Source organism: Neoarius graeffei, chromosome 3 (genome assembly GCF_027579695.1).
Source record: "Neoarius graeffei isolate fNeoGra1 chromosome 3, fNeoGra1.pri, whole genome shotgun sequence".
NCBI classification, from domain to species: Eukaryota; Metazoa; Chordata; class Actinopteri; order Siluriformes; family Ariidae; genus Neoarius; species Neoarius graeffei.
Genome location: NC_083571.1, coordinates 71,019,229 through 71,030,608, shown reverse-complemented (window position 1 = coordinate 71,030,608; position 11,380 = coordinate 71,019,229). Strand labels below are relative to the sequence as shown.

At 42.0% G+C, this 11,380-nt stretch overlaps 1 protein-coding gene and 1 long non-coding RNA gene across 4 annotated transcripts in view; one reads left to right on the top strand and one right to left on the bottom strand.

Annotated features, from left to right (window-relative positions):
- The window catches only part of LOC132883502 (signaling lymphocytic activation molecule-like), a 29,761-nt gene that overhangs the window by 3,444 nt on the left and 14,937 nt on the right, over window positions 1-11,380 (top strand). For all 3 annotated transcript variants that reach the window (XR_009654337.1, XM_060917210.1, XM_060917209.1), the window contains exon 2: window positions 5,968-6,303. Coding sequence is in view for 2 of the 3 variants with exons in the window: in XM_060917210.1 (XP_060773193.1) it covers window positions 5,968-6,303 (336 nt within the window). In the remaining variant the exon portion in view is untranslated. The remainder of the gene's footprint in view (window positions 1-5,967; window positions 6,304-11,380) is intronic.
- LOC132883503 (uncharacterized) overlaps window positions 1-11,380 on the bottom strand; it is a 28,816-nt gene that overhangs the window by 4,360 nt on the left and 13,076 nt on the right. The gene's annotated exons all lie outside the window — the stretch shown is intronic.

Genomic DNA, 11,380 nt, shown 5'->3' with positions numbered 1-11,380 from the left:
TCGGGAAAAAGAAGGTATATTCCAACATGTAGCTAATGCTCATGCTAGGCCACAAATCTGCACCGTCACTCCAGTTGTTTTGAGGAATTTTGTACGGCTCATAACCGCTAATAAACTCTAATTTCCGTGTATATCTATCCAGTGCTTCTTTCTGACTAAGATTGTCCAAGTAATCCGGCAGTAGAGCCTTTTTAGCTGTAGTTTTCTTCGGACAACAGCAACAGACGCCGGACATCGCCGCTTGGCTTCAGTATGTGAACTGCCAATCAGCACGTCCCGTATGTGTTTACGATTTTTATGCCACGATTTACAACCAATGGGAGACACCCTTTGTCAGCTGTTCATCAATCACAGACTCCCGTGCCACAATGGCTGTATGTTGATCAATATTTAGAAAATAAAAATATCATTATGAAGTATATGAAACCATCAAAAGCAATAAAAAAAGCGTTATATATACACAGTACCAGTCAAAAGTTTGGAAACACCTTCAAATTCGATGTTTTTTAAATTTTTTTTCCTACATTGTAGAACAATACTGAATTCATCAATACTATGAAATAACATATGGAATTTTATGGTAAACAAAAGTGTAAAACATGTTTCATCTTTTAGATTCTTCAAAGTCGTCACTATTTACCTTGAGAACAGCTTTGCACACTCTTGGCATTATCTGAACCAGCTTCATGAGGTCGTCTCCTGGAATGCTTCTCAATTAACAGGTGTGTCTGTCAAAAATGGAATTTCTTGCCTTCTTAATGCATTTGACACCATCAACCAGTAAAGAGTAAATAATAAAAATACAGTAAATAGCCCTGTTCGACAACTGTAGTAATCCATATTATGTCAAGAATCACTCAACTAAGTAAAGAGAAATAACAGTCAGTCATTACTTTAAGACATGAAGTGTCTTTTAGTTAATTAAAATAAAGATAAAACATCGAATTTGAAGGTGTTTCCAAACTTTTGACTGGTACTGTATAACACACACACACACACACACACACAAGGGTACTGTAAGTCAAAAAGTTAAGACAAATTGAAAAAAAAAATCTTTATTTCTAAAAATAACAAACCTATTTCTCTACATATCCTCCATTTAAGTCTAAACACTTCTGCAAGCGGTGTTTCCATCAGAGAATTCCTTCTTTGTAGAATTCTGGGGGATGTCTTTCACACCTTTTTTGAAATTATAACATCTGTCTTCGAACTTTTTGACTTAGCCTCGTATATACTGGTTAGAGGTAAGGAACGTTATTCAGTGATATCGTTTATTAACGTGATACAAAACTTCCAAATTTGAGACCTGCCTGTTTCAACCGCGCTGCTGGCACACGATGTCCTTGACCCTCGTCACCCTTAGCCAATAATTATGTCATTATGTGGACCCCTCTGAGCCTCTTTTCCAGTACACTCGAACGTGCATACTTCAACAAATTACAATCAAAACCAAGGAAATTTGAATGGTTTCCTCAAAATATTTTTTGTACTTTTATATATTGTCGTGTTGATGAATAAAACTTTTTATTGCATTTCCCGTGAAACGAGACGAGCTACTTTAGACTGGTTCCCTGCTCGCTTAGCGCAGAGTGAACATACAGTCAGTCAATGTCTCTGACGCTCGGTAGGATTAATTTTATACGGGAACCAGTCCAGGAAAACAAAATTTTCGATAGACACAAGTGAACTTTGTTTTGAGGAACAGTCAGCTGTCACGATGCGTGATTCAGTTTGCTGAATATTATTTATTATTATTATTATTATTATTATTATTAAGTTAATAATAAATAACAAATAATAATTCAACATGTTCTTCCTCTCAGTATTTTTATTGCAAACTCCAGTGCTCGTTTGCTTCCAGTGAATTTTCAGTCAAAATTAATTCAGTTCAGTCTGAAGGAAAGGAGTGAAAATGCAGACTAAGTAGCGTTCTGAGGAAGCTAAAGATCAGGCAAGAGAATTTCATAACTGAGGAATAAAGGTGTAAAATTATATCTAAAAGGTTGGGCATCCCAGTCAGATCAGTGTTGAGGAAGTGGAAGCTGCATCACACCACACAAGCACGAACTAGACAAGGCTTTCCCTCAAAACAGAGAGGAGTGAGAGAAGCCACAGTCAGTGCGTTTACATGCACATAGAGAGAATCGAATTTCTGCCGTTGCTCGACTGAAATCGAAGTTCAAAATGCCATGTATACACCTTAATTCAGCTGAAATTGAACCGAACTTGATTTCTTGGAATCGAGCTACACGACCTAGATTATGCGATTTCTGACGAGCTACTTAGTGCATGTAAACCCTATCGAGCTAGTAGTCGAGCTACTTACTACCCCTTCCGGAAGTGACGAGTGACGAGACCACAAGCGGGAAACACAACAGCCTCGGTCGGCATGACAACGGCATGAATCTTTTCTTTTTGTGGCATTGTTTGCACTGTTAAAATTTAGCTCACTTACTGTATCACCAAATACATCTGTACAGCTGTTGCATAGCTGTGAATTGTGTACATAAACAAGTCATTGTATTTGTGTGTGTGTATATATGTGTGTATGTCCAACATCTGAAGAATGTCAATAAAAACAATTGAACTTTGTGTGTTTATTAAGACATAAGTTAAATTGTAAGCAAAAAATGGACTTTAGAAAAATATACAATTGTGCAAAATAAGTTGTCTTACAAAACAGTGGTCTGCGCCGGACAGTTTGTAGCCATACAGTCTGTTAGAGCAAGCCTAACAGCTTGAACACGGAACTGCCAGTGTTGCCAGATTTTAAGTGCATTTTGGCGGATTTGAACATGTTTTGGGCTGGAAAATGTCAGCAGTATCTGGCAACACTATAGCTCTTCTTCATGACGACAACCGGAAGTGTACCAACACGATGGGGCATGTAGCGCCACCTGTGGCTCGGGTGCACAAGGCACCTCACACAATAGCTCGATTTCACAGTTGCATGTAGGATTGGATTTCTCTGGCACCCCTGCTGGGACCCTTTGCTCAATTACCGACAGTAGCTCGATTTGGATGCGCATGTAAACGTACTGAGTGAGGCCAACAGTCACCCTGAAGGAGTTACAGAGTCCAGTGGCTAAGAGTGGAGTGAAGGTGCACCACACAACCATTTCAGGAGCTCTGTGTAACTGAGGACTTTATGGGACGCGTGGCTACAAAGAAATCATTGCACAAGATCAACCCAGTGAAGGTGTGGTTCTTTTTTTTTTTTGGTGTGATGAGACCAAGATCTAGATACTGTATTTCATAGCGCGACACAATCCCTACAGTGAAGTCTGGTGGTGGCAGCATCATGCTCAAGGGACACTTTTGATCTACTGAACCTGAGCTTCTTTTCAAAATTGAAGAAAGAATGGCTATTTAAAGAGAACAGTCTGCTTAAAAACAAACAAAATAAAACAACAAAAAAAAACCCACCTAAAAGCTTAGATTAAACTTTTTCCAGCAGGACAACAGTCCCAAACACAAGACCAAAGCAATGCAGGAGTGGTTCAAAACAAAAAGATGAATTTTCTCCAGTGGCAAAGTCAACGTCCAGATCTGAATCAGTGAGAATCTCTGGGGTGGGTTTCCCGAAAGCCTCTTAAGGCCAAGAGTGTCTTTAATTACCTCCTGAGATCCATCTCAAAGCTAACGTGGTTTTCCCGAACAACATTGTATCCCAAGTAGTCCTTTAGGTGGGGTTTACATTAGACCGTATCAGCGGATCATCAGATTAACGTTTTTAAAACGATTCGCGTGCACACAGCAACGCCAATACATGGATACGCTCGGCTCCGCAGGCATCCTGCGCTCCAAATCACTCCGCCCTGAACAGCGAGTGCCCTCTGGAGGGTGCGCACTCCGACCCTGCGCAGCTCACAGAGCGCGCGAGTGAAGCGCACGAGCAGTAATTCGGGACTGAGCCGCTGTGTGTGTGATCTCAGCGCATATCGGGTATGCGCGTCACTTACCACTTGCAAGTGGAAGGATGGCAAGCCTAAAGACAATCATAACTACACAATGGGCAGTATTTGCATCAGTATTTGCAGTATTTTCATACTTTTATACTCTTTAATGAAAGGTGATACAAGGCGGAAGTCCGCGCCGTTTTTCAGCAGTCGCGTCACATGACCAACGCCAGCGAATCAGGAAGGTGGATGTCACAGTGACGTTGTCCAATGACGACGCTCAGCACAGCGTATCCGCGTATTCTCAATGTTTACACAGCACCGGACCAGACACGATCTAGATTGAATACGTGGACCCTGGCGGATTCCCTTTTCCCGGCGTTTCCAGGCGTTTTAATGTAAACGGACAGTGCATCTGCAAAGAAAACGAGACAGATACGGTCTAATGTAAACTTGGCCTTAGTTTGCTCTGAATTTACGAGAGACCCGGACCACTCTTTCAAAACAAAGAGCGACACAATCACAGCCAAATACACAGAATTCGCAGGCACTTCCGAGGGAATCTCACAGTCAACAGGGGAGACTGGTGTTGAATCTGCTGCCAGTGTTAAATTACTCTTCTTGTACATTTAATATTTAACTCGGTGTACTTGTAAATAAATATCTGCAAAACATGATGAATATATTTTGATATGTTATGGAATTACGTATGGATATCGTAATGTCACACTGATATCACCACATTTTCATCAAATTTAACTCCATTAGGTGAGTGATTCTCTCATTTAGTGTCATAAATGAGAAATTTCTGAACCTCTAAAATTCTGTGTGTGCACGAGAGTGAGTGTGTTAGGCTTTGATTATGCCTCACGAATATCTGGGAAATTCTGCCTCCAATAGTTACTGAAGCATGCGAAACATATACTTATATATGGAGGTCAATTGAACCTCCTTAGGGACTCATAGATCAAAACCTCTCTCTCTCTCTCTCTCTCTCTCTCTCTCTGCGCCTGCACACATAAGGGAGAACATTACCAACTTGACATTGTGGATAACAGTTGAAATAATCATGACTGCCTGATTGGGGTGGTGGTTAACAGTGAAATGAGCAAGCACGGGGAACATTTACTTAATTATTTACCTTATTATTTGCTCATTCTTTCTTGCAAATTTTTGTTCATTTAATTAAGAATGAACTTGGAATAAAAAAAATTGCCCAAACATAAAATAGTTTCAATTATTAATTACCACATTATATATGTAATGCTTAAAATATGTTAAGATGTTGTATCAGCATTAAACACTAATTGTTTTTTGGTTAAAAATGAACGCCATGTGACCTCATCAACTGGATTTAGCAACTACTAACGTCTATATCAAGTACTCGCACTGCAAAGACGCTCTCGGTAATGTTGCTCTCAAGACTCCTTCTTACGAGTGAGTTCGGGAAAACCATGTACAGAGACAACGTTTGTTGCTTAAGAGAGTCTCTCAGCTCTCTCTTTAGCCCTAAAGGGCAACATTATCGGGAAACACAGCCCTGACCTGCAGTGGTAGGAAATTCACTGACCCCAGCACACTTACAGCTGTTACTGCAGCAAAGGGGTGTTCGACCACATACTAGTCTGAAGGGGGTGAATACTTGTGCAAGCAGCATTTTTCACTTTTTAATTTTGTTAAAGATCTATTGACAAATAATTTTTACTTTGAAATGTACTTAAAGAACGTACGGGTTTGCAATAAACATACTGGCTGGAGCAATGTGTGTGTGTGTGTGTGTGTGTGTGTTTATAATCCAGACAAATCCCATGACATTTAAGGGGGTTGAATACTTTTGCAAAGTACTGTATGTAGTTTAGCTGTACTGTAACATATCGAGTAATAGATCTACTGCTGCAATATATTATAATATATTTGCAGAATAGATCAGATTTCCAGCAGTGTAATATTGTCACATTTCTGAGTTAAAAACAGCATCATCTGAAATTACAAATCTGAACCAAAGTTTTAATGGACTGTATGTGATCATATCTGGGAGTGTAACGCTGACTCTGAATCTGTGATGCAGGTTTACTGTGTGCAGCTGGAGACGAGACGGTCACACTGCAGGAAGTGGAAGGAACCACTATAACTCTCCATACTGGGATAACTGGAATTCAGAGTGATGCTCAGATCCTGTGGCTTTATGGACCTGAGAAAGCAGAGGAAAAGACACTGATCAGTCAAGTGTTTAAAGGAGAAACCGTTACAGAAATCAGTGAGAGATTTAAAGAGCGACTGCAGCTGGACAGAATCAGTGGAGCTTTAACCATCAGGAACATCAGCAGAAACCTTTCTGGAGTTTATTTATTACACGTTCTTACTGGACGTCTCTCATCCAGGACTTTCAGTGTCAGTGTTTATGGTGAGTAAAAGAGTTTCATGTCTCCTTCCTGTCCATGTTCAGACTCCTCACTTCATCAACATGAAATCACAACTAAGGGTGTATTCAGACCAGGATAGTTCGATAGTTCACTTGCTTTGGTCCGAACCAAATGTTTTTATTTTTTCATTTTGGTGCGGTTTGCTTTCACACTGTACATTTTAGTAAGCGGACCAAAATCTGTCAACAAAGCCACGCGCCCTGAGGTCGTTCAGCTATTGGTCAGAGACGACACGCGCACAAAGCGTTAAGTTCAAAAGTAGTCATGGAGGCTTTCCGTGCTGTTATTCTTTTTAATGTCAAAGCTATATGTTTTTTCCAGTTTTTACTGTTTTCACAATTGTGCGATTACTATGCTGTTGTACAAATAATTTATCAACGACGACTTCAAAGGGCAAGGTGGCTACGGAGGATAGCGCTGATGAGCGCACATCATGTTGTGACAGTTCTGGCTCTTCACGCAAGACGGAGGAGGTATGTGTCAGGATATTCGCCTTATCCATCGTAATAGATGAATTTCTTTTTTGCGTCGCTAGTACCGCCACTTTTTGAAAGAATGTCCCTGATTTTAATGTAGGTCTGACGGAGTTTCTTCACTTTTAACCGACATTGTTCTGGGGAGCGCGTGAACCCCTTCTCCTTCATTTTCTCACTGAATACAGCAAACACGTCGGCATTTTTGTGTGTTCTCTCCAAAAGCTCAGATATGTGGACATCTGCCCACATATCCACAAGGGTCCACGTTTGCTCCCGTTTCATTTTTTGTACTCTGTAGTCTAGCCTACCACTGGTCTGAATGACTGAACGACTGTTGTAAGGTTCCCTTGACAACCGAAACAGTGTTTGCACTTTGCGGTGGAGTGTCAAGACTCTGTTTCCCATAATGCTCGACAAACGATGGAAGCTCCCGAGGTACAAAAAAGCAAAACTGTCGGATTAGGTCCGGTCTGCTTTCACACCTCCAAAAGGTCCGCACCAGGGTTCCTTTGGTCCGGACCGAGTCTGACCTTGCAGCTCGGTCTCGGTCCGCTTGTTTGGTCCGGACCAGAGTTCGGTGGTTTGTATTCAGACCAACCCAAAAGGTCCGGACCAAGGGAAATTTGGTTTGTTTGGTCCGGACCAAACAACGTAGGTGTGAATGCGCCCTTAGTCTCGTCACACTGCATCAGGAACATTATTTACACATGGATCTGCCACGAATTTTTTATTTTTTTTTTTAAATACACTGACAGATGCAGTTTGTGAGGACAAACATGCATCATGGGCAAACGTTGAATCATCATTTGTGCCAAATCTGGAAAACCTGGAAACTTATTGACTAGTGGTCAAATAATGAAAAACACCTGGGAAAAGAGAGCAGAGATAAAACAGTCTGAAACTATCCACTGAGTCTATCGAAATTATCTTCAGTCATTGTTTTAAATATAACCACTCACTGCTCACAGTGACAAACTGCATGGTTTTGTTTTAATTTCAAGAGAGAAAAAGAGGTTGTTGAGGGAACGTGTAATGTATCGTCAGAGCCAGAATGCAAGCGCTTAAACTCCGTTACCCCATTTCCACTCACACAGAAAACCGTAACTTTCCCGTTATTATGCTGGAATGGTGTCGTGTGAGAATGGGAACAAAACGGCAAAGTCGAAAGTAGGGATGGCGAAAACTAAAAAAAATCTTGACCGACCACCGAGCCTCATTAGCTAGTTAAAGTCGGTTAACCTATGAGTTTAAAATTCTAGAATTGGAATTATTAATAATGCAAACGGCGCGCCTTTTGGCAGATGCCGCCCTCTCCACGGCTGAATCGCGCAGATCCGACCTTCCTTTCCCAAGGGGTGGCATTGGAGCGTCCGACCACAACTTCATCAAAGCAAATTCTGCATATAAGCAAATGCCGCCACAGTCCACGAAACACAGGAAGTACAAGCACGAGAAGAAAACAGCAAATCGGAAAGCCGCACACGCCCGCGCCGAAGCCGCGCAAAATTTAATGTACAGTTTAATAAACTGATTGCTCAGCTTCCGCGCAAACGCGCGCAGCCCCCCGATCCACTGCCCTCCTCCCACACCCCCCACGCCTCATGGACTGCAACGGCACCCGCCTATTTAGTAATTTTAATACAGAATCCAGCTTGAAATTACAGTCAGACACTCCAATGCCCCCCCCCCCCCAAAAAAAAAACGGATCTGCGCGATTAAAAAAAAAAAGTCGGCATCTGCGCCTTTAGTTTGTGTGGAGAGATATGATCTGCAGTAACATGCAATGTTGGCTACAGACCGAAACATACTTTCAGAATGCACTGGCCAAGGCAGGACTAAACTCCATGTGCCTTCTAATAATAATTAAAAAAAAAAACAGAATAGTAATTTGTAAGCTAAAAAGCCTGTGTCTACACTTTTCTTTCACCGAGCGGCAGCTGGGCGGGACATGACTGAATGGGTGTTTCTGATTTGTCAGCTGTCTTTATCTGGGGCGGGACATGACTGAATGGGTGTTTCTGATTTGTCAGCTGTCTTTATCTGGGGCGGGACATGACTGAATGGGTGTTTCTGATTTGTCAGCTGTCTTTAACTGGGGCGGGAGGGCGGGACATGACTGAATGGGTGTTTCTGATTTGTCAGCTGTCTTTATCTGGGGCGGGACATGACTGAATGGGTGTTTCTGATTTGTCAGCTGTCTTTAACTGGGGCGGGACATGACCGAATGGGTGTTTCTGATTTGTCAGCTGTCTTTAACTGGGGCGGGAGGGCGGGACATGACTGAATGGGTGTTTCTGATTTGCCGGCTGTCTTTAACTGGGGCGGGAGGGCGGGACATGACTGAATGGGTGTTTCTGATTTGTCAGCTGTCGTCCTTACACCGTATGGCATGGCCCAAGTGTTTACAACATGGAATTCCAGGTTCTCCGCTCCAAAATCGGCAGCTTCAAAACGATTGATTTTTTTTTTTTAACCGACAACCAAAAAAAATTAACCAGTTGACGTTGATTCGGTCAACCACCGGTCAAACGGTCATCGGTTAACATCCCTAGTCGAAAGGTTAATCTCCCCTCTGGGTAGAGCCCTGCACTCCCGCGGGAGTCCCGCGGGACCCGCCGCAAAGCAGTGCGGCGCGGGACAAATTTTGAAAGCTCATTGCAGGCGCGGGCGGGACCGGAAGTGCGCATATGCGCGCGCGGGCGGGAGTGCACATATGCGGCGCGGGCGGGAGCGGTGATAAGCTGCAGTCCCGCTAACTAAAAACGTGTTTGAAATAAAATTTATAAATTATTAATTTATGTCTATCATATATAATTTGTGCTGGATATTTTATATGGCATTAATAAAAACATTTTAAGATGCCTAAATTTGCAGAGAGAGTCAGATTGCCAGATTGAGTGAGGAATGGCATCTTAAATTTGCCATTGATCACCCTAACGGGAAATCCTTTGATCACTCTAATGACTCGCCGTTCACACCCAGCCTCCAGTGACCCACACTAACATGATGCCTCAATGACACCTTAGATGAGCTGGTCATCAGAATTCTGATTCTGATCCAGGAGAGGATAAATAACTCGTTCGTTTCTCAATTCTTTTCCTCTTCCGTGTTTGAGATCTCCGATCATGGCAGAAGAGCAGAGCTCCTTTACTGAATCTCACAGTGCTTCAAAAGTAAGTGCTGGTTTAAAAAGAGGTACATTTACCGTTAAAAAGTCAAGAGTCCTGAAATCGGACATTTGGAAGTCGTTCTCACTCGTGTACGACGCGGATGGAAATCAGCTGCCCTTTGCTTGCTGTGATAAGTGCCAAAAGGTTCTGACATACAACGGCCATAAATCAGGTACATCAGACCTGTCATCGCATCTGCGTGTGCGCAACGCCTAGACGCACTGCTGTCACCAAGTCACCTTGTCCCAAATGGAATTGACATGCTGTATAAAGTAGCAACTTTCCTTACTCCAAAGCTGCGTCATCATAGGATGATCAATGCAAATGAAAGACAATACGTGACGGAAGCTGTGAAAGAGATGACCGAGGAGTTGGGGTTTGATGTCCAAACTGATGAAAGCGCGGAGCCACCTCCACCTAAAAAGGTCACTTTTCATGAGTTTGAGGAATGGGAGGATGTCAGTGCTACGGGTGCTGAATCGAAGTCTGTAAACTCCGAGATTGATGATTATCTGAAAGTGAAACTCATTGGATCCGAATCACACCAATCTAAAGATATCCTGCTGTGGTGGAAAAATCACTGCTATGACTTTCCCACACTTGCCAAACTGGCACGGCATGTACTGGCCATTCCAGGTTCCAGCGCACCATCCGAGCGCGCGTTCAGCATATGTGGTCGCATACTGGAGGAAAGGCGCAGTATGTTGAAGCCCTCAACAGTGAACAATTTGCTGTTTCTCCATAGCTGTTCAAAGAACCCGATATCCTAAGCAATAGGCTTAGTTGTTTCGTTTACCTGCGTTTGATTTTCTTGTTTTTCTTATTCAAACAAGGTCAGCTATGTTATATTGAGTTTAACACTTGCACGGAGGCTCAAGCCCAAATAGTTTTAGAAATGTGCAACCATAGCCCTATAATGTCTACAGTAGCCTATACTGTCGATTTTTTTTGTTGTAGGCTAGGACTGTGTTTTTGTTATAACATTTATATATGCTATGCTTATAGGGTATTCTATAGGATATTCTAGTTAGAAATGCTTAACAAATGTAAACTGGGTTAGCCTAATGTTTTGTATGGCTGAACAATAAATAAACCAAATTTCCACTTGGAATTACGTGCTCGCCTGTCTTTTATTATTATTATTATTATTATTATTATTAGTGCTATAAAAAATGTCGCGTTATTATCGCGTTAACTTGACTCAATTTTAACGGCGATAATTTTTTTTTATCGCGAGATTAACGCTCTGTGACATGATGTAGGTTTTTCATAAGCTTTTGAAACTAATAGAGATGGGATTTATGGCTCTTTGATGGGATCCGCATCTTTGTGATCCGTTCTTTGAAAAGAGCTGTTCAAAAGACTGGCTCATTTGGCTCTTTTTAAATATTTATTCAGTTTTAAGAAGACAG